General features: G+C 46.8%; 1 protein-coding gene across 1 annotated transcript in view; it reads left to right on the top strand.

The window, feature by feature from the left end:
- The window catches only part of numb (NUMB endocytic adaptor protein), a 94,952-nt gene that overhangs the window by 66,688 nt on the left and 3,197 nt on the right, over positions 1–25,067 (top strand). Inside the window, exons 6-9 of the mRNA XM_065025951.1 lie at positions 5,167–5,307; positions 10,970–11,171; positions 11,567–11,875; positions 22,195–22,353. Coding sequence (XP_064882023.1) covers positions 5,167–5,307; positions 10,970–11,171; positions 11,567–11,875; positions 22,195–22,353 — 811 coding nt within the window. The remainder of the gene's footprint in view (positions 1–5,166; positions 5,308–10,969; positions 11,172–11,566; positions 11,876–22,194; positions 22,354–25,067) is intronic.

Here is a 25,067-nt window from a genome sequence, read left to right as displayed (position 1 = left end):
TTGTTGGCTGACGAAAAGTAAATGTGGACAGTTCTTCCAACATCTTCAATATGCACCTCGGAATTGGATGAGGATGAGGCACAGTTGCGTCCCTGATGTGTTTGTCTTCGCTTGTAGCCTGTGAGAATGACCAGATTACGTGATGGAGAGCCGAGTGAGATGAGAGGTGCTTCGGAGCAGGCAGCACTCAGGTAGAAGGGTACAGTGACCACTGGCCCAGGAAAAGGCATGGATTTTTTTAGGCATTACAGCCACACAAAGGGGATGCCGCCGGGAAATTTGCGGCATTATCAAGTGCTTGTCAAATTATGAGTGAGAGACTGATGAAGTGTGTACAGCCTGCGCAAAAAAAACAAAGCAGAGCTCATGCGTTTCACACGACTTTTTTCAAATCATCATTAGTCTCATCGTGGAGCCGTAGAATGTATTAAAAATCCAAACATATAGCCCAACGTCTATAGAACAACTAAAGTTGCATTCATTAATAACTCTAAATGAAGCATATAGGAGTACCTAACCACTCAACACAGAATAGCCCCATGTGCACACTCCCTCAAATCATACTATAATATAAAATAATGCCACGGAATTCTAAGCAGATCTTGTCTGTTAAATGAACTAGTGTAGCCCACAGCCATATGGCACAGCCAGATCAGAACCCTAACATAATGAACTAGTGTAGCCCACAGCCATATGGCACAGCCAGATCAGAACCCTAACATAATGAACTAGTGTAGCCCACAGCCATATGTCACAGCCAGATCAGAACCCTAACATAATGAACTAGTGTAGCCCACAGCCATATGGCACAGCCAGATCAGAACCCTAACATAATGAACTAGTGTAGCCCACAGCCATATGGCACAGCCAGATCAGGACCCTAACATAATGAACTAGTGTAGCCCACAGCCATATGTCACAGCCAGATCAGAACCCTAACATAATGAACTAGTGTAGCCCACAGCCATATGGCACAGCCAGATCAGGACCCTAACATAATGAACTAGTGTAGCCCACAGCCATATGTCACAGCCAGATCAGAACCCTAACATAATGAACTAGTGTAGCCCACAGCCATATGGCACAGCCAGATCAGAACCCTAACATAAGGACAAGTCAGAGTATGCTATTCTGTTGTTCTGAAATAGACTACATTTTCTTCAAATCATGTTTCTTTAGACATTCGGGGCGGCAGGGTAGCCTAGTGGTTAGAGTGTTGGACTAGTAACCGGAAGGTTGCAAGTTCAAACCCCCGAGCTGACAAGGTACAAATCTGTCGTTCTGCCCCTGAACAGGCAGTTAAACCCACTGTTCCTAGGCCGTCATTAAAAATAAGAATTTGTTCTTAACTGACTTGCCTAGTTAAATAAAGGTAAAATAATAAATAAAGGCCTGTCTAAAATAAATAATACATTTATTGTGAAGGTGTAGGATATATTACATGGATTTATTAAGACTTGTTAAAAATGTAGATGTTCCAAAGCTCTGGAAGCCAGGAGATTCTACATGTGTTTATGTTAATTAAAAGGTCTGGAAGCCAGGAGATTCTACATGTGTTTATGTTAATTAAAAGGTCTGGAAGCCAGGAGATTCCAAATGTGTTTATGTTAATTAAAAGGTCTGGAAGCCAGGAGATTCCAAATGTGTTTATGTTAATTAAAAGGTCTGGAAGCCAGGAGATTCTACATGTGTTTATGTTAATTAAAAGGTCTGGAAGCCAGGAGATTCTACATGTGTTTATGTTAATTAAAAGCTCTGGAAGCCAGGAGATTCCACATGTGTTTATGTTAATTAAAAGCTCTGGAAGCCAGGAGATTCCACATGTGTTTATGTTAATTAAAAGCTCTGGAAGCCAGGAGATTCCAAATGTGTTTATGTTAATTAAAAGGTCTGGAAGCCAGGAGATTCCAAATGTGTTTATGTTAATTAAAAGGTCTGGAAGCCAGGAGATTCCAAATGTGTTTATGTTAATTAAAAGCTCTGGAAGCCAGGAGATTCCAAATGTGTTTATGTTAATTAAAAGGTCTGGAAGCCAGGACATTCTAAATGTGTTTATGTTAATTAAAAGGTCTGGAAGCCAGGACATTCTAAATGTGTTTATGTTAATTAAAAGGTCTGGAAGCCAGGAGATTCCAAATGTGTTTATGTTAATTAAAAGGTCTGGAAGCCAGGACATTCTACATGTGTTTATGTTAATTAAAAGGTCTGGAAGCCAGGAGATTCTACATGTGTTTATGTTAATTAAAAGCTCTGGAAGCCAGGAGATTCAAATGTGTTTATGTTAATTAAAAGGTCTGGAAGCCAAATTCTAAATGTGTTTATGTTAATTAAAAGGTCTGGAAGCCAGGACATTCTAAATGTGTTTATGTTAATTAAAAGGTCTGGAAGCCAGGACATTCTAAATGTGTTTATGTTAATTAAAAGGTCTGGAAGCCAGGAGATTCTACATGTGTTTATGTTAAAAGGTCTGGAAGCCAGGACATTCTACATGTGTTTATGTTAATTAAAAGGTCTGGAAGCCAGGAGATTCCAAATGTGTTTATGTTAATTAAAAGGTCTGGAAGCCAGGACATTCTACATGTGTTTATGTTAATTAAAAGGTCTGGAAGCCAGGAGATTCTACATGTGTTTATGTTAATTAAAAGGTCTGGAAACCAGGAGATTCTACATGTGTTTATGTTAATTAAAAGGTCTGGAAGCCAGGACATTCTACATGTGTTTATGTTAATTAAAAGGTCTGGAAGCCAGGAGATTCTACATGTGTTTATGTTAATTAAAAGGTCTGGAAGCCAGGACATTCTACATGTGTTTATGTTAATTAAAAGGTCTGGAAGCCAGGACATTCTAAATGTGTTTATGTTAATTAAAGGTCTGGAAGCCAGGACATTCTAAATGTGTTTATGTTAAAGGTCCATTGCCGTGAGACCGACCAGTTATTGTCTTGACAATCACCTGCTGACTAAAATTCGTGACCGCCACAACGTGTTAAACCTCAGCCAGAGGAAATGCTTTGTGGAAGTTTGGCTTTCTCAAAAGAGGAAATTCTTACACCCCCATTGACTTGAAAAAGTTTCACTTTAAAAAACAAAACAACTTATGAACTAGTAACGTTTTGGTCGACCCAAACGTTCCTCTTTTTTTGTAGCTAGTTATATACTCCAGTACACCTACTATAGAAAAGTCCTTGATGGACCATGAGCACGGCACGTCCCTATTCAACTGTGGGATCTGCTGCCACCTGCTGGATGAAGCCAATATTACACTGAGACTTATTGTGTTAAGCCAGAAGCATTATGAAGTAACTAACACTCTGTACATCCTTAATTGTAGCCATACATCCTGCTGATACTTGTGTCCATACATCCTGCTGATACTTGTGTCCATACATCCTGATGATACTTGTAGCCATACATCCTGCTGATACTTGTAGCCATACATCCTGCTGATACTTGTAGCCATACATCCTGCTGATACTTGTAGCCATACACCCTGCTGATACTTGTAGCCATACATCCTGCTGATACTTGTAGCCATACATCCTGATGATACTTGTGTCCATACATCCTGCTGATACTTGTAGCCATACACCCTGCTGATACTTGTAGCCATACATCCTGCTGATACTTGTAGCCATACAGTACCCTGCTGATACTTGTGTCCATACACCCTGCTGATACTTGTAGCCATACACCCTGCTGATACTTGTGTCCATACACCCTGCTGATACTTGTGTCCATACACCCTGCTGATACTTGTGTCCATACATCCTGCTGATACTTGTAGCCATACATCCTGCTGATACTTGTAGCCATACATCCTGCTGATACTTGTGTCCATACATCCTGCTGATACTTGTGTCCATACACCCTGCTGATACTTGTAGCCATACACCCTGCTGATACTTGTAGCCATACACCCTGCTGATACTTGTAGCCATACACCCTGCTGATACTTGTAGCCATACACCCTGATGATACTTGTGTCCATACATCCTGATGATACTTGTAACATCACTCACATGTACTGTCAATGTAAAGGAACGTAGATAAGACATCTGGACAGGATGTGTTTGATCATGTTGTAATGACAGTCAGGGTATTGTGTTAATCAGGGTAATGTGTCCTCTCTGTAAAACCGGACGTTTCTTCACTAGGAACCAGACACAACGGAACAGGGAAGGACCTATCTGAATTTGTCCAATAAAATGTCTAGTTTTCGTAGCGAAATATTTTTTCGTTTCGAATAAAAGGTTTCTAACTAATGAATACACCCCTTAGGTAATGCTGAAATAGTCAGTGTAATGATAATATTGTAATGGGATGATGTTGTAATGTGATGTTGTAATGGGATGATGTTGTAATGGGATGATGTTGTAATGGGATGATGTTGTAATGGGATGATGTAATGTGATAATGTTGTACGGTGGTGATGTTGTGATGATAATGTGGTGATGTTGTAATGATAATGTTGTAATGATAATGTTGTAATGTGATGATGTTGTAATGATAATGTTGTAATGTGGCGATGTTGTAATGATAATGTTGCAATGGGGTGATGTTGTAATGATAATGTTGTAATGGGATGATGTTGTAATGATAATGTTGTAATGTGGTGATGTTGTAATGATAATGTTGTAATGTGGTGATGTTGTAATGATAATGTGGTGATGTTGTAATGTGGTGATGTTGTAATGATAATGTTGTAATGTGGTGATGTTGTAATGTGGTGATGTTGTAATGATAATGTTGTAATGTGGTGATGTTGTAATGATAATGTTGTAATGGGGTGATGTTGTAATGATAATGTTGTAATGTGGTGATGTTGTAATGTGGTGATGTTGTAATGATAATGTTGTAATGGGGTGATGTTGTAATGATAATGTTGTAATGTGGTGATGTTGTAATGTGATGATGATGTGGTGATGTTGTAATGTGGTGATGTTGTAATGTGGTGATGTTGTAATGTGATGATGATGTGGTGATGTTGTAATGTGGTGATGTTGTAATGTGGTGATGTTGTAATGTGGTGATGTTGTAATGTGGTGATGTTGTAATGTTGTAATGTGATGATGTTGTAATGTGATGATGTTGTAATGTGGTGATGTTGTAATGTGGTGATGTTGTAATGTGGTGATGTGATAATGTTGTAATGATAATGTCTCTGTAGGACCTGATCCTAGACCAGACAATAGAGAAAGTATCGTTCTGCGCTCCGGACAGGAACTTTGAGAGAGCGTTCTCCTACATCTGTAGAGATGGAACGACTAGACGCTGGATCTGCCACTGCTTCATGGCTATCAAGGACTCGGTAAGACTCTAACCTGTTACCCTCACCCCTAAACCAGGCCCTAACCTGTTACCCTCACCCCTAAACCAGACCCTAACCCCTAAACCAGACCCTAACCCCTAAACCAGGCCCTAACCTGTTACCCTCACCCCTAAACCAGGCCCTAACCTGTTACCCTCACCCCTAAACCAGGCCCTAACCTGTTACCCTCACCCCTAAACCAGACCCTAACCTGTTACCCTCACCCCTAAACCAGGCCCTAACCTGTTACCCTCACCCCTAAACCAGGCCCTAACCTATTACCCTCACCCCTAAACCAGACCCTAACCTGTTACCCTCACCCCTAAACCAGACCCTAACCTGTTACCCTCACCCCTAAACCAGACCCTAACCCCTAAACCAGACCCTAACCTGTTACCCTCACCCCTAAACCAGACCCTAACCTGTTACCCTCACCCCTAAACCAGACCCTAACCTGTTACCCTCACCCCTAAACCAGGCCCTAACCTGTTACCCTCACCCCTAAACCAGACCTGTAACCCCTAAACCAGACCCGCCCTAAACCCCCCTCACCCCTAAACCAGACCCTAACCCCTAAAACCAGACCCTAACCTGTTACCCTCACCCCTAAACCAGACCCTAACCTGTTACCAGACCCTCACCCCTAAACCAGGCCCTAACCTGTTACCCTCACCCCTAAACCAGGCCCTAACCTGTTACCCTCACCCCTAAACCAGGCCCTAACCTGTTACCCTCACCCCTAAACCAGGCCCTAACCTGTTACCCTCACCCCTAAACCAGACCCTAACCTGTTACCCTCACCCCTAAACCAGACCCGAACCCCTAAACCAGACCCTAACCCCTAAACCAGACCCTAACCCCTAAACCAGACCCTAACCTGTTACCCTCACCCCTAAACCAGACCCTAACCTGTTACCCTCACCCCTAAACCAGGCCCTAACCTGTTACCCTCACCCCTAAACCAGGCCCTAACCTGTTACCCTCACCCCCCTAAACCAGGCCCTAACCTGTTACCCTCACCCCTAAACCAGACCCTAACCTGTTACCCTCACCCCCTAAACCAGACCCTAACCTGTTACCCCCTAACCTGTTACCCTCACCCCTAAACCAGACCCTAACCCCTAAACCAGACCCTAACCCCCTAAACCAGACCCTAACCCCTAAACCAGACCCTAACCCCTAAACCAGACCCTAACCCCTAAACCAGACCCTAACCCCTAAACCAGACCCCCTAAACCCCTAAACCAGACCCTAACCTGTTACCCTCACCCCTAAACCAGACCCTAACCTGTTACCCTCACCCCTAAACCAGACCCTAACCTGTTCCCTCACCCCTAAACCAGACCCTAACCTGTTCCCCCACCCCTACCCCTAAACCAGACCCTAACCCCTAAACCAGACCCTAACCTGTTAACCCCTAAACCAGACCCTAACCCCTAAACCAGACCCCTAACCCCTAAACCAGACCCTAACCCCTAAACCAGACCCTAACCCCTAAACCAGACCCTAACCCCTAAACCAGACCCTAACCTGTTCCCCTCACCCCTAAACCAGACCCTAACCCCTAAACCAGACCCTAACCTGTTACCCTCACCCCTAAACCAGACACTAACCTGTTACCCTCACCCCTAAACCAGACCCTAACCTGTTACCCTCACCCCTAAACCAGACCCTAACCTGTTCCCCTCACCCCTAAACCAGACCCTAACCTGTTCCCCTCAAACCCCCTAACCAGACCCCTAACCCCTAAACCAGACCCTAAACCAAACCTGTTACCCTCACCCTAAACCAGACCCTAACCTGTTACCCTCACCCCTAAACCAGACCCTAACCTGTTACCCTCACCCCTAAACCAGACCCTAACCCCTAAACCAGGCCCTAACCTGTTACCCTCACCCCTAAACCAGACCCTAACCCCTAAACCAGACCCTAACCTGTTACCCTAACCCCTAAACCAGACCCTAAACCAGACCCTAACCCCTAAACCAGACCCTCAGCCCTAAACCAGACCCTAACCTGTTACCCTCACCCCTAAACCAGACCCTAACCCAAACCAGACCCTAACCTGTTACCCTAACCCCTAAACCAGACCCTAACCCCTAAACCAGACCCTAACCTGTTACCCTAACCCCTAAACCAGACCCTAACCTGTTACCCTCACCCCTAAACCAGACCCTAACCTGTTACCCTAACCCCTAAACCAGACCCTAACCTGTTACCCTAACCCCTAAACCAGACCCTAACCTGTTACCCTAACCCCTAAACCAGACCCAAACCTGTTACCCTCACCCCTAAACCAGACCCTAACCTGTTACCCTCACCCCTAAACCAGACCCTAACCTGTTACCCTCACCCCTAAACCAGACCCTAACCTGTTACCCTAACCCCTAAACCAGACCCTAACCTGTTACCCTAACCCCTAAACCAGACCCTAACCTGTTACCCTAACCCCTAAACCAGACCCAAACCTGTTACCTTCACCCCTAAACCAGACCCTAACCTGTTACCCTCACCCCCTAAACCAGACCCTAACCTGTTACCCTCACCCCTAAACCAGACCCTAACCTGTTACCCTCACCCCTAAACCAGACCCTAACCTGTTACCCTCACCCCTAAACCAGACCCTAACCTGTTACCCTCACCCCTAAACCAGACCCTAACCTGTTACCCTAACCCCTAAACCAGACCCTAACCTGTTACCCTAACCCCTAAACCAGACCCTAACCTGTTACCCTAACCCCTAAACCAGACCCTAACCTGTTACCCTAACCCCTAAACCAGACCCTAACCTGTTACCCTCACCCCTAAACCAGACCCTAACCTGTTACCATCACCCCTAAACCAGACCCTAACCTGTTACCCTCACTCCTAAACCAGACCCTAACCTGTTACCCTCACCCCTAAACCAGACCCTAACCTGTTACCCTAACCCCTAAACCAGACCCTAACCTGTTACCCTCACTCCTAAACCAGACCCTAACCTGTTACCCTCACTCCTAAACCAGACCCTAACCTGTTACCCTCACCCCTAAACCAGACCCTAACCTGTTACCCTCACCCCTAAACCAGACCCTAACCTGTTACCCTCACCCCTAAACCAGGCCCTAACCTGTTACCCTAACCCCTAAACCAGACCCTAACCCCTAAACCAGACCCTAACCTGTTACCCTCACCCCTAAACCAGACCCTAACCTGTTACCCTCACCCCTAAACCAGACCCTAACCTGTTGCCCTAACCCCTAAACCAGACCCTAACCTAACCCCTAAACCAGACCCTAACCTGTTACCCTAACCCCTAAACCAGACCCTAACTCCTAAACCAGACCCTAACCTGTTACCCTCACCCCTAAACCAGGCCCTAACCTGTTACCCTCACCCCTAAACCAGGCCCTAACCTGTTACCCTCACCCCTAAACCAGGCCCTAACCTGTTACCCTAACCCCTAAACCAGGCCCTAACCTGTTACCCTAACCCCTAAACCAGACCCTAACCCCTAAACCAGACCCTAACCTGTTACCCTCACCCCTAAACCAGACCCTAACCTGTTACCCTCACCCCTAAACCAGACCCTAACCTGTTGCCCTAACCCCTAAACCAGACCCTAACCTAACCCCTAAACCAGACCCTAACCTGTTACCCTAACCCCTAAACCAGACCCTAACCCCTAAACCAGACCCTAACCTGTTACCCTCACCCCTAAACCAGGCCCTAACCTGTTACCCTCACCCCTAAACCAGGCCCTAACCTGTTACCCTCACCCCTAAACCAGGCCCTAACCTGTTACCCTAACCCCTAAACCAGGCCCTAACCTGTTACCCTCACCCCTAAACCAGACCCTAACCTGTTACCCTCACCCCTAAACCAGGCCCTAACCTGTTACCCTCACCCCTAAACCAGGCCCTAACCTGTTACCCTAACCCCTAAACCAGACCCTAACCTGTTACCCTAACCCCTAAACCAGACCCTAACCTGTTACCCTAAACCAGACCCTGACCTGTTACCCTAACCACAAAACCAGGCCCTAACCTGTTACCCTAACCACAAAACCAGACCCTAACCTGTTACCCTAACCACAAAACCAGACCCTAACCTGTTACCCTAACCCCTAAACCAGACCCTAACCTGTTACCCTAACTACAAAACCAGACCCTAACCCCTAAACCAGACCCTAACCTGTTACCCTAACCACAAAACCAGACCCTAACCTGTTACCCTAACCCCTAAACCATACCCTAAACCATGCCCTAACCTGTTACCCTAACCCCTAAACCAGACCCTCACTCCAAACCCAGACCCTAACCTGTTACTCTAAACCCTAAACCATGCCCTAACCTGTTACCCTAACCCCTAAACCAGACCCTAACCTGTTACCCTAACCCCTAAACCAGACCCTAACCTGTTACCCTAAACCAGACCCTGACCTGTTACCCTAACCACAAAACCAGGCCCTAACCTGTTACCCTAACCACAAAACCAGACCCTAACCTGTTACCCTAACCACAAAACCAGACCCTAACCTGTTACCCTAACCCCTAAACCATACCCTAAACCATGCCCTAACCTGTTACCCTAACCCCTAAACCAGACCCTCACTCCAAACCCAGACCCTAACCTGTTACTCTAAACCCTAAACCATGCCCTAACCTGTTACCCTCACCCCTAAACCAGACCCTAACCTGTTACCCTAACCCCTAAACCAGACCCTAACCCTAAACCCCTAAACCAGACCCTAACCTGTTACCCTCACCCCTAAACCAGGCCCTAACCTGTTACCCTCACCCCAAAACCAGGCCCTAACCTGTTACCCTCACCCCTAAACCAGAACCTAACCTGTTACCCTAACCCCTAAACCAGACCCTAGCCTGTTACCCTGACCCCTAAACCAGACCCTAATCCTTACCCTAAACCCCACCTCCTAACCCCTAAACCAGACCCTAACTCTTACCCTAAACCCCACCTCCTAACCCCTAAACCAGCCCATAACTCTTACCCTAAACCCCACCTCCTAACCCCTAAACCAGCCCATAACCCTTACCCTAAACCCCACCTCCTAACCCCTAAACCAGCCCATAACTCTTACCCTAAACCCCACCTCCTAACCCCTAAACCAGCCCATAACTCTTACCCTAAACCCCACCTCCTAACCCCTAAACCAGCCCATAACCCTTACCCTAAACCCCACCTCCTAACCCCTAAACCAGCCCATAACCCTTACCCTAAACCCCACCTCCTAACCCCTAACCCAGCCCATAACTCTTACCCTAAACCCCACCTCCTAACCCCTAACCCAGCCCATAACTCTTACCCTAAACCCCACCTCCTAACCCCTAAACCAGCCCATAACCCTTAACCTAAACCCCACCTCCTAACCCCTAACCCCTAAACCAGCCCATACCTCTTACCCTAAACCCCACCTCCTAACCCCTAACCCCCTAAAAACCAGCCCAAACCAGCCCATAACCCTTACCCTAAACCCCTAAACCAGACCCTAACCCTTACCCTAAACCCCACCTCCTAACCCCTAAACCAGCCCATAACCCTTACCCTAAACCCCACCTCCTAACCCCTAAACCAGACCCTAACCCTTACCCTAAACCCCACCTCCTAACCCCTAAACCAGCCCATAACCCTTACCCTAAACCCGTGTTAACGTGGTGTTAAGGGAGAGCGTCTGAGCCACTCGGTGGGCTGTGCCTTCGCTGCCTGTCTGGAGAGGAAACAGAAGAGAGAGAAGGAGTGTGGTGTCACAGCAACCTTCGACTCCAACAGAACCACCTTCACCAGGGAGGGCTCGTTCCGAGTTACCACGGCGACGGAAGCCGCGGAGCGAGAAGAGGTCATGAGGCAGTTGCAGGACAAGAAAGGTGTGTGTGTACTTATTGTTGCCCAGCGTCTACATCACGGGCAGGCAACTAGATTTCACTGTTGGAGCAGATGGTCAGGGAGCTGGAACATAATTCTATTAATTTGTACACTTCAAATAACAATAACTAAGCCAAAAAATATATTTTATTTGAAAATTTAAAAATTTTTACACCTTGACTACATTCAGACGTGATCACATATGTCTCGTTTTTTATTCGTGGGACTACTTAAACATATATTTTCTATTTTTCCCTCTTTTTTTAGCTGAATGCATGGGGATTTTTACTGCCTTTTTTGACCAAAAACTGAAATGAACTTTTGGGGCCTGTTGCCAACCCCTGGTCTACATGATGGATCTAATTTTGTCACCTTTACATTCCTCCTCTTCCCACAGCGGAGAGTGATGTCAAGTCCGCAATGCCTCTCTCCTCGGGTCCGAGTGTGGGTGTGGTAAACCAGGCTGTAGCCCCTCTACCAGGGTCCCTCTCCTCCTCCCCTCCCCTGGGCATAGAGAGCACCCTGGGCCTCCAGGTTATCCCCCGCAGACACGCTCCAGTGGAGGCCCTGGCCAGACAGGGTTCCTTCAGAGGGTTCCCTGCCCTCAACAACAACTCCTCTCCCTTCAAACGGCAGCTGTCCCTCAGGATGAACGATCTTCCCTCTACCGTGCAGAGGAAGTCTGACTTCCCCATGAAGAACACAGGTACTGCCCCTTTATATAGGCATTGTTCCATGTAGCAGGTAGCCTCCAGGTTACCGCCTCCCATCAGACAGTCATTCCATTAATGTAAGAAATTACTTTATTAGTCACATGCGCCGAATACAACAAGTGTAGACCTTACCGTGAAACGCTAACTAACAAGCCCTTAACCAACAGTTCAAGAAGAGTTAAGAAAATATTTACCAAGTAGACTAAAATAAAAAATACAATTTTATTTGTTTACATACACATGGTTATAATAAAAGTAATAATAAAAAGAAACACAATAACAATAACGAGGCTATATACAGGGTGTTACGGTACAGAGTCAATGTGGAGGCTATATACAGGGTATTACGGTACAGAGTCAATGTGGAGGCTATATACAGGGTGTTACGGTACAGTGTCAATGTGGAGGCTATATACAGGGTGTTACGGTACAGAGTCAATGTGGAGGCTATATACAGGGTGTTACGGTACAGTGTCAATGTGGAGGCTATATACAGGGTGTTACGGTACAGAGTCAATGTGGAGGCTATATACAGGGTATTACGGTACAGAGTCAATGTGGAGGCTATATACAGGGTGTTACGGTACAGAGTCAATGTGGAGGCTATATACAGGGTATTACGGTACAGAGTCAATGTGGAGGCTATATACAAGGGGTACCGGTACAGAGTCAATGTGGAGGCTATATACAGGGGGTACCGGTACAGAGTCAATGTGGAGGCTATATACAGGGTATTACGGTACAGCGTCAATGTGGAGGCTATATACAGGGGGTACCGGTACAGAGTCAATGTGGAGGCTATATACAGGGGGTACCGGTACAGAGTCAATGTGGAGGCTATATACAGGGGGTACCGGTACCGAGTCAATGTGGAGGCTATATACAGGGGGTACCGGTACCGAGTCAATGTGGAGGCTATATACAAGGGGTACCGGTACCGAGTCAATGTGGAAGCTATATACAGGGGGTACCGGTACCGAGTCAATGTGGAGGCTATATACAGGGGGTACCGGTACAGAGTCAATGTGGAGGCTATATACAGGGGGTACCGGTACAGAGTCAATGTGGAGGCTATATACAAGGGGTACCGGTACAAAGTCAATGTGGAGGCTATATACAGGGGGTACCGGTACAGAGTCAATGTGGAGGCTATATACAGGGTATTACGGTACAGAGTCAATGTGGAGGCTATATACAAGGGGTACCGGTACAGAGTCAATGTGGAGGCTATATACAGGGTATTACGGTACAGAGTCAATGTGGAGGCTATATACAAGGGGTACCGGTACAAAGTCAATGTGGAGGCTATATACAAGGGGTACCGGTACAGAGTCAATGTGGAGGCTATATACAAGGGGTACCGGTACAAAGTCAATGTGGAGGCTTTATACAGGGTATTACGGTACAGAGTCAATGTGGAGGCTATATACAGGGGGTACCGGTACCGAGTCAATGTGGAGGCTATATACAGGGGGTACCGGTACCGAGTCAATGTGCGAGGTTTAGTTGAGGTAATCTGTACATGTAGGTGGGGGTGACTATGCATAGATAATAAACAGCGAGTAGCAGCAGTGTACAAAAGGGAGGGGGGGGGGTCAGTGTAAATTGTCCGGGGGCCATTTGATTAATTGTTCAGCAGTTTTATGGCTTGGGGGTAGAAGATGTTGAGGAGCCTTTTGGTCCTAGACTTGGTGTTCCGGTACCGCTTGCCGTGCGGTAGCAGAGAACAGTCTATAACTTCGGTGAGTCTCTGACAATTTTATGGTCGTTCCTCTGATACCGCCTATTATATAGGTCGTGGATGGCAGGAAGCTTGGCCCCAGTGATGTACTGGGCCGTTCACACTACCCTCTGTAGTGCCTTACGGTCGGATGCCGAGCAGTTGCCATACCAGGCAGTGATGCAACCAGTGCTCTCGATGGTGCAGCTGTAAAACTTTTTGAGGATCTGGGGACCCATGCCAAATCTTTTCAGTCTCCTGAGGGGGAAAAGGTTTTGTCATGCCCTTTTCACGACTGTCTTGGTATGTTTGGACCATGACGGTTTGTTGGTGATGTGGACACTAAGGAACTTAACTCTCGACCCGCTCCACTACAGCCCCGTCGATGTTAATGGGGTCGTGCTCAGTCCTCGTTTTCCTGTAGTCCACGATCAGTTCCTTTGTCTTGCTGACATTGAGGGAAAGGTTCTTGTCCTGGCACCAAACTGCCAGTTCTCTGACCTCCTCCCTATAGGCCGTCTCATCATTGTCGGTGATCAGTCCTAGCACTGTTGTCGTCCGCAAACTTGATGATGGTGTTTGGAGTCTTGTTTGGCCACGCAGTCATGGTTGAACAGGGAGTACAGCAGGGGACTAAGTGCACACCCCTGAGGGGCCCCAATGTTTGTATAGGGTGTCTGGGAGGATGCTGTTGATGTGAGCCATGACCAGCCTTTCAAAGCACTTCATGGCTACGTGAGTGCCACGGGGTGGTAATCATTTAAGGTTTCCTTCGCTTCCTTGGGCACTGGGGCTATGGTGGTCTGCTTGAAACGTGTAGGTGTTACAGACTCTGACAGGTAGAAGTTGAAAATGTCAGTGAAGACACTTGAAATTTGGTCCATGCATGCTTTGAGTACACATCCTAGTAATCTGTCTGGCCTTGCAGCTTTGTGAAGGTTGAACTTTTTAAAGGTTTTGTTCATATCGGCTACCGAGAGCATTATCACACAGTCATCCAGAACAGCTGGTGCTCTCGTGAATGCTTCAGTGTTGCTTGCCTCGAAGCGAGCATAAAAGGTATTTAGCTCGTCTGGTAGCCTCGCATCACTGGGAAGCTCACGTCTGTGTTTCCTTTTGTAGTCCGTAATAGTTTTCAGGCCACATCCCACAAGCGTCAGAGCCGGTGTAGGAGGATTCAATCTTTAATCCTGTATTGACACTTTGCTTGTTTGATGGTTCGTCTGAAGGCATAGCGGGATTCCTTATAAGCGGCAGGATTAGTGTCCCGCTCCTTGAAAGCGGCAGCTCTAGCCTTTAGCTTGATGCGGATGTTGCCTGTAATCCATGGCTTCTGGTTGGGATATGTACGTGTGAGGATGTCGTCGTTGATGTATTTACTGTTTCAGCCGATGACTGAGGTGGTATACTCTTCAATGTCATTGGATGAATCCCGGAACATATTCCAGTCTGTGCTAGTAAAACACAGTCTTGTCGTGTAGCGTAGCATCGGAGTCATCTGACCACTTCCATATTGACCGAGTCACTGGTACTTCCTGCTTTAGTTTTTGCTTGTAAGCAGGAATCAGGAGGATAGAATTATGGTCAGATTTGCCAAATAGAGGGCGAAGGAGAGCTTTGTACGCTTTGTACGCGACTCTGTATGTGGAGTAAAGGTGGTCTAGGTTGGATTTTTTCTCTGGTTGCGCATGTGCCTTGCTGGTAAAAATTTTGTAAAACTGATGAAGTTTCCCTACATTAAAGTCCCCGGCTGCGTTGCTTATGGGTGAGTGTTTTCTTCTTTGCTTATGGCCTTATACAGCTCGTTGATTGCAGTCTTAGTGCCAGCATCAGTCTGTGGTGGTAAATAGATGGCTACGCATAATACAGATGAGAACTCTCTTGGTAGATAGTGTGGTCTACAGCTTATCATAAGGTACTCTACCTGAGGCGAGCAATACATCGAGACTTCTTTAATATTAGACATCGCACACCAGCTGTTATTGACTAATAGACACACACCCCCACCCCTCGTCTTACCAGAGGTAGCGTCTCTGTTCTGCCGGTGTATGGAAAATCTCGCCAGCTCTATATTGTCCGTATCGTCGTTCAACCACATCTCGGTGAAACATAAGATGTTACAGTTTTTGATGGGGCGGCAGGGTAGCCTAGTGGTTAGAGTTGGACTAGTAACCGGAAGGTTGCGAGTTCAAACCCCCGAGCTGACAAGGTACAAATCTGTCGTTCTGCCCCTGAACAGGCAGTTAACCCACTGTTCCTAGGCCGTCATTGAAAATAAGAATTTGTTCTTAACTGACTTGCCTGGTTAAATAAAGGTAAAATATATATATATTTTTTTAAATGTCTCGTTGGTAGGATAATCTTAATCTTAGGTCATCAATTTGTATTTTCCAATGATTGCACGTTAGCAAGAAGAACAGATGGCAATGGGAGTTTACTCGCTCGCCTACGGATTCTCAGAAGGCTACCCGATCTGCGTTCCCTTTTTTCCTGCATCTTTTCTTCACGCAAAAGGCGTGGATCAGGGCCTGTTCCAGTCAAACTCGTTAAAGGAAAAACCTTTCTTCCAATCCGCTGTGAGTAATCGCTGTTCTCATGTCCAGAAGTTAATTTCGGTCATAAGAGAAGGTAGCAGCAACATTATGTACACAATAAGTTACAAAAAAATGAAGGGGAAAAAAACTAACGAAATTGCACAATTGGTTGGTAGATTGTAAACCGTCAGCCATGTTCTTCGACGCCATCTTGTTCGTGATGTCATCCCACATTTTTAGTGGGTATGTGTCCAACGCTTAAACGTTCCCCGTCTGCTACTATTTCTGTCAAGTCTACGCATACAACCACACAGCACCCACTGCAACGCTGCAAGGGAAATGGAAATGAACGTTTGTCTGGTGTACCAAAACGCGATGTCGGCGGTGTGATCGAGACGTTAGAGCCATTAACCAAAAGGTTGCTGGTTTGAATCCCGGAGCCGACGGGGCTGGAGTGGGCAAGGTACTTTAACTTTTAATTGCTCCAGTGAAGGCCATGATAAGTGTCTGGGGCAACAAAACACACTAATTAACCAGCTAAACATTTAAATACAGTCTGGATGAAATGCAACAACCCTAGTATGTTTAAAATACGGCCAGGTTAAACGCGGTCAGGTTAAACGCGGTCAGGTTAAACGCGGTCAGGTTAAACGCGGTCAGGTTAAACACGGTCAGGTAAAACACGGTCAGGTAAAACACAAAACACGGTCAGGTTAAATCACGGTCAGGTTAAACACGGTCAGGTACAACACGGTCAGCGGTCAGGTTAAACACGGTCAGGTTAAACACGGTCAGGTAAATCACGGTCAGGTAAATCACGGTCAGGTTAAACACGGTCAGGTTAAACACGGTCAGGTTAAACACGGTCAGGTTAAACACGGTCAGGTAAATCACGGTCAGGTTAAACACGGTCAGGTTAAACACGGTCAGGTTAAACACGGTCAGGTAAATCACGGTCAGGTTAAACACGGTCAGGTAAATCACGGTCAGGTTAAACACGGTCAGGTTAAACACGGTCAGGTAAATCACGGTCAGCGGTCAGGTTAAACACGGTCAGGTTAAACACGGTCAGGTAAAACACGGTCAGGTAAATCACGGTCAGGTTAAACACGGTCAGGTAAAACACAAAACACGGTCAGGTTAAATCACGGTCAGGTAAAACACGGTCAGGTAAAACACGGTCAGGTAAAACACGGTCAGGTTAAACACGGTCAGGTAAAACACGGTCAGGTAAAACACGGTCAGGTTAAACACGGTCAGGTAAAACACGGTCAGGTTAAACACGGTCAGGTTAAACGGGGTCAGGTTAAACACGGTCAGGTTAAACACGGTCAGGTAAAACACAAAACACGGTCAGGTTAAATCACGGTCAGGTAAAACACGGTCAGGTAAATCACGGTCAGGTAAAACACGGTCAGGTAAAACACGGTCAGGTTAAACGGGGTCAGGTTAAACACGGTCAGGTTAAACACGGTCAGGTTAAACACGGTCAGGTTAAACACGGTCAGGTAAATCACGGTCAGGTAAATCACGGTCAGGTAAAACACGGTCAGGTAAAACACAAAATACGGCCAGGTTAAACGCGGTCAGGTTAAACACGGTCAGGTAAAACACGGTCAGGTTAAACACGGTCAGGTAAAACACGGTCAGGTAAAACACAAAACACGGTCAGGTTAAATCACGGTCGGTTAAATCACGGTCAGGTAAATCACGGTCAGGTAAATCACGGTCAGGTAAATCACGGTCAGGTTAAACACGGTCAGGTACAACACGGTCAGCGGTCAGGTTAAACACGGTCAGGTTAAACACGGTCAGGTAAAACACGGTCAGGTAAAACACAAAACACGGTCAGGTTAAATCACGGTCAGGTAAATCACGGTCAGGTAAATCACGGTCAGGTAAATCACGGTCAGGTTAAACACGGTCAGGTACAACACGGTCAGCGGTCAGGTTAAACACGGTCAGGTTAAACACGGTCAGGTAAATCACGGTCAGGTAAATCACGGTCAGGTTAAACACGGTCAGGTTAAACACGGTCAGGTTAAACACGGTCAGGTTAAACACGGTCAGGTTAAACACGGTCAGGTAAATCACGGTCAGGTTAAACACGGTCAGGTAAAACACGGTCAGGTTAAACACGGTCAGGTAAAACACGGTCAGGTTAAACACGGTCAGGTAAAACACGGTCAGGTTAAACACGGTCAGGTTAAACACGGTCAGGTAAAACACGGTCAGGTTAAACACGGTCAGGTTAAACGGGGTCAGGTTAAACACGGTCAGGTTAAACACGGTCAGGTAAATCACGGTCAGGTTAAACACGGTCAGGTAAAACACAAAACACGGTCAGGTTAAATCACGGTCAGGTAAAACACGGTCAGGTAAATCACGGTCAGGTAAAACACGGTCAGGTACATCACGGTCAGGTAAAACACGGTCAGGTAAAACACGGTCAGGTAAAACACGGTCAGGTAAAACACGGTCAGGTTAAACACGGTCAGGTTAAACACGGTCAGGTTAAACACGGTCAGGTTAAACACGGTCAGGTAAAACACGGTCAGGTAAAACGGGGTCAGGTTAAACGGGGTCAGGTTAAACACGGTCAGGTTAAACACGGTCAGGTAAATCACGGTCAGGTAAATCACGGTCAGGTTAAACACGGTCAGGTAAAACACAAAACACGGTCAGGTTAAATCACGGTCAGGTAAAACACGGTCAGGTAAATCACGGTCAGGTAAAACACGGTCAGGTACATCACGGTCAGGTAAAACACGGTCAGGTAAAACACGGTCAGGTAAAACACGGTCAGGTAAAACACGGTCAGGTAAAACACGGTCAGGTAAAACACGGTCAGGTAAAACGGGGTCAGGTTAAACGGGGTCAGGTTAAACGGGGTCAGGTTAAACGGGGTCAGGTTAAACGGGGTCAGGTTAAACACGGTCAGGTTAAACACGGTCAGGTAAATCACGGTCAGGTTAAACACAAAACACGGTCAGGTTAAATCACGGTCAGGTAAAACACGGTCAGGTAAATCACGGTCAGGTAAAACACGGTCAGGTAAAACACGGTCAGGTTAAACACGGTCAGGTAAAACACGGTCAGGTTAAACACGGTCAGGTTAAACACGGTCAGGTTAAACACGGTCAGGTTAAACACGGTCAGGTTAAACGGGGTCAGGTTAAACGGGTCAGGTTAAACACGGTCAGGTTAAACACGGTCAGGTAAATCACGGTCAGGTTAAACACGGTCAGGTAAAACACAAAACACGGTCAGGTTAAATCACGGTCAGGTAAAACACGGTCAGGTAAATCACGGTCAGGTAAAACACGGTCAGGTAAAACACGGTCAGGTAAAACACGGTCAGGTAAAACACGGTCAGGTAAAACGGGTCAGGTTAAACGGGTCAGGTTAAACGGGTTAAACGGGTCAGGTTAAACGGGTCAGGTTAAACGGGTCAGGTAAACACGGTTAAACAGGTAAAACACGGTCAGGTAAAACACAAAATACGGCCAGGTTAAACGCGGTCAGGTTAAACACGGTCAGGTTAAACACGGTCAGGTAAAACACAAAACACGGTCAGGTTAAATCACGGTCAGGTAAATCACGGTCAGGTAAATCACGGTCAGGTAAATCACGGTCAGGTTAAACACGGTCAGGTTAAACACGGTCAGGTTAAACACGGTCAGGTTAAACACGGTCAGGTTAAACACGGTCAGGTAAATCACGGTCAGGTATATCACGGTCAGGTTAAACACGGTCAGGTAAAACACAAAACACGGTCAGGTTAAATCACGGTCAGGTTAAACACGGTCAGGTAAATCACGGTCAGGTAAAACACGGTCAGGTAAAACACAAAACACGGTCAGGTTAAACACGGTCAGGTTAAACACGGTCAGGTTAAACACGGTCAGGTTAAACACACGGTCAGGTTAAACACACGGTCAGGTTAAACCACGGTCAGGTAAATCACGGTCAGGTAAATCACGATCAGGTAAAACACAAAACACGGTCAGGTTAAATCACGGTCAGGTAAATCACGGTCAGGTAAATCACGGTCAGGTTAAACACGGTCAGGTACAACACGGTCAGCGGTCAGGTTAAACACGGTCAGGTTAAACACGGTCAGGTAAATCACGGTCAGGTAAATCACGGTCAGGTTAAACACGGTCAGGTTAAACACGGTCAGGTAAATCACGGTCAGGTAAATCACGGTCAGGTTAAACACGGTCAGGTAAATCACGGTCAGGTTAAACACGGTCAGGTTAAACACGGTCAGGTAAATCACGGTCAGCGGTCAGGTTAAACACGGTCAGGTTAAACACGGTCAGGTAAAACACGGTCAGGTAAATCACGGTCAGGTTAAACACGGTCAGGTAAAACACAAAACACGGTCAGGTTAAATCACGGTCAGGTAAAACACGGTCAGGTAAATCACGGTCAGGTAAATCACGGTCAGGTAAAACACGGTCAGGTAAAACACGGTCAGGTTAAACACGGTCAGGTTAAACACGGTCAGGTTAAACACGGTCAGGTAAAACACGGTCAGGTTAAACACGGTCAGGTTAAACGGGGTCAGGTTAAACACGGTCAGGTTAAACACGGTCAGGTAAATCACGGTCAGGTTAAACACGGTCAGGTAAAACACAAAACACGGTCAGGTTAAATCACGGTCAGGTAAAACACGGTCAGGTAAATCACGGTCAGGTACATCACGGTCAGGTACATCACGGTCAGGTACATCACGGTCAGGTAAAACACGGTCAGGTAAAACACGGTCAGGTAAAACACGGTCAGGTTAAACACGGTCAGGTTAAACACGGTCAGGTAAAACGGGGTCAGGTTAAACGGGGTCAGGTTAAACGGGGTCAGGTTAAACGGGGTCAGGTTAAACGGGGTCAGGTTAAACACGGGGTCAGGTTAAACACGGTCAGGTTAAACACGGTCAGGTAAATCACGGTCAGGTTAAACACGGTCAGGTAAATCACGGTCAGGTAAATCACGGTCAGGTTAAACACGGTCAGGTAAAACACGGTCAGGTAAAACACGGTCAGGTTAAACACGGTCAGGTAAAACACGGTCAGGTAAAACGGGGTCAGGTAAAACGGGGTCAGGTAAAACGGGGTCAGGTAAAACGGGGTCAGGTAAAACGGGGTCAGGTTAAACGGGGTCAGGTTAAACGGGGTCAGGTTAAACGGGGTCAGGTTAAACACGGTCAGGTAAAACACGGTCAGGTAAAACACAAAATACGGCCAGGTTAAACGCGGTCAGGTTAAACACGGTCAGGTTAAACACGGTCAGGTAAAACACAAAACACGGTCAGGTTAAATCACGGTCAGGTAAATCACGGTCAGGTAAATCACGGTCAGGTTAAACACGGTCAGGTACAACACGGTCAGCGGTCAGGTTAAACACGGTCAGGTTAAACACGGTCAGGTAAATCACGGTCAGGTATATCACGGTCAGGTTAAACACGGTCAGGTAAAACACAAAACACGGTCAGGTTAAATCACGGTCAGGTTAAACACGGTCAGGTAAATCACGGTCAGGTAAAACACGGTCAGGTAAAACACAAAACACGGTCAGGTTAAATCACGGTCAGGTTAAACACGGTCAGGTAAAACACGGTCAGGTTAAATCACGGTCAGGTAAATCACGGTCAGGTAAATCACGGTCAGGTAAATCACGGTCAGGTTAAACACGGTCAGGTAAAACACAAAACACGGTCAGGTTAAATCACGGTCAGGTTAAATCACGGTCAGGTTAAACACGGTCAGGTTAAACACGGTCAGGTTAATCACGGTCAGGTTAATCACGGTCAGGTTAATCACGGTCAGGTTAATCACGGTCAGGTTAATCACGGTCAGGTTAAACACGGTCAGCGGTCAGGTACAACACGGTCAGCGGTCAGGTACAACACGGTCAGCGGTCAGGTACAACACGGTCAGCGGTCAGGTACAACACGGTCAGCGGTCAGGTACAACACGGTCAGCGGTCAGGTAAAATGCGGTCAGGTAAAACACGGTCAAGTAAAATTTTGAAATGTTATTTTCTTTTGTTCCAGTCCCGGAGATGGAGGGAGAGGGGGACAGCATCAGCTCGTTGTGTACCCAGATCGCCTCAGCATTCAGTGGGCCTCCTGAAGACCCCTTCACCCAGGCCCCCATGCCCCGACCAGCTTCCTCCCCACAGTCACCTGTAGCGCCCCCAGGGGCTCAGCCAGGTAACTACACTGACAGATTCAACTGTTGCTACGCAAAATTACACTACTACTGTGTGTGTGTGTGCTTGTGACACTGTCTGTGTGTGTTAATATCCATCCGTAAATATCAGCGTTTCTATTGAAGAAATCACGCCATTTTCATGTTGCTGAAATGTCCGTTTATGGCAAAACAAGCAATGTGTAGAGAATCATTATGTCATCTAAACCTGCTGTGAAATATATTTTCAATAACCAGAAATATTTTATTTTTGTACAAAACTGAATGTAAAAGAAACAAACCTAAACTCTAATACCACCACGTCTACCTGTCCGTCTAATACCACCACGTCTATCTAATACCACCACGTCTACCTGTCCGTCTAATACCACCACGTCTACCTGTCCGTCTAATACCACCACGTCTACCTGTCCGTCTAATACCACCACGTCTACCTGTCCGTCTAATACCACCACGTCTATCTAATACCACCACGTCTACCTGTCCGTCTAATACCACCACGTCTACCTGCCCGTCTAATACCACCACGTCTACCTGTCCGTCTAATACCACCACGTCTACCTGTCCATCTAATACCACCACGTCCATCTAATACCACCACGTCTATCTAATACCACCACGTCTACCTGTCCGTCTAATACCACCACGTCTACCTGTCCGTCTAATACCACCACGTCTACCTGCCCGTCTAATACCACCACGTCTACCTGTCCGTCTAATACCACCACGTCTACCTGTCCATCTAATACCACCACGTCCATCTAATACCACCACGTCCGTCTAATACCACCACGTCTACCTGTCCGTCTAATACCACCACGTCTACCTGTCCGTCTAATACCACCACGTCTATCTAATACCACCACGTCTACCTGTCCGTCTAATACCACCACGTCTATCTAATACCACCACGTCTACCTGTCCGTCTAATACCACCACGTCTATCTAATACCACCACGTCTACCTGTCCGTCTAATACCACCACGTCTACCTGTCCGTCTAATACCACCACGTCTATCTAATACCACCACGTCTACCTGTCCGTCTAACACCACCACGTCTACCTGCCCATCTAATACCACCACGTCTACCTGTCCGTCTAATACCACCACGTCTACCTGTCCGTCTAATACCACCACGTCTACCTGCCCATCTAATACCACCACGTCTACCTGTCCGTCTAATACCACCACGTCTATCTAATACCACCACGTCTACCTGTCCGTCTAATACCACCACGTCTATCTAATACCACCACGTCTACCTGTCCGTCTAATACCACCACGTCTATCTAATACCACCACGTCTACCTGTCCGTCTAATACCACCACGTCTACCTGCCCATCTAATACCACCACGTCTACCTGTCCGTCTAATACCACCACGTCTACCTAATCCATCCACGTCTACCACGTCCATCTAATACCACCACGTCCATCTAATACCACCACGTCTACCTGTCCGTCTAATACCACCACGTCTACCTGCCCATCTAATACCACCACGTCTACCTGTCCGTCTAATACCACCACGTCTACCTGTCCATCTAATACCACCACGTCCATCTAATACCACCACGTCCATCTAATACCACCACGTCTACCTGCCCGTCTAATACCACCACGTCTACCTGTCCGTCTAATACCACCACGTCTACCTGTCCGTCTAATACCACCACGTCTACCTGTCCGTCTAATACCACCACGTCTACCTGCCCATCTAATACCACCACGTCTACCTGTCCGTCTAATACCACCACGTCTACCTGTCCGTCTAATACCACCACGTCTACCTGTCCGTCTAATACCACCACGTCTATCTACCACGTCCGTCTAATACCACCACGTCTACCTGTCCGTCTAATACCACCACGTCTATCTAATACCACCACGTCTACCCATCTAATACCACCACGTCTATCTAATACCACCACGTCTACCTGTCCGTCTAATACCACCACGTCTACCTGTCCATCTAATACCACCACGTCTATCTAATACCACCACGTCTACCTGTCCGTCTAATACTACCACGTCTACCTGTCCATCTAATACCACCACGTCTATCTAATACCACCACGTCTACCTGTCCGTCTAATACCACCACGTCTATCTAATACCACCACGTCTACCTGTCCGTCTAATACCACCACGTCTACCTGTCCATCTAATACCACCACGTCTATCTAATACCACCACGTCTACCTGTCCGTCTAATACCACCTACCTGTCCATCTAATACCTGTCCATCTAATACCACCACGTCTATCTAATACGTCTACCTGTCCGTCTAATACCACCACGTCTACCTGTCCGTCTAATACCACCACGTCTATCTAATACCACCACGTCTACCTGTCCGTCTAATACCACCACGTCTACCTGTCCGTCTAATACCACCACGTCTACCTGTCCGTCTAATACCACCACGTCTACCTGTCCGTCTAATACCACCACGTCTACCTGTCCATCTAATACCACCACGTCTATCTAATACCACCACGTCTATCTAATACCACCACGTCTACCTGTCCGTCTAATACCACCACGTCTACCTGTCCGTCTAATACCACCACGTCTATCTAATACCACCACGTCTACCTGTCCGTCTAATACCACCACGTCTATCTAATACCACCCGTCTAATACCACCACGTCTACCTGTCCATCTAATACCACCACGTCTACCTGCCCGTCTAATACCACCACGTCTACCT

Source organism: Oncorhynchus nerka, linkage group LG12, assembly GCF_034236695.1.
Source record: "Oncorhynchus nerka isolate Pitt River linkage group LG12, Oner_Uvic_2.0, whole genome shotgun sequence".
NCBI classification, from domain to species: domain Eukaryota; kingdom Metazoa; phylum Chordata; class Actinopteri; order Salmoniformes; family Salmonidae; genus Oncorhynchus; species Oncorhynchus nerka.
This window is presented reverse-complemented; position numbering and strand designations above follow the sequence as displayed.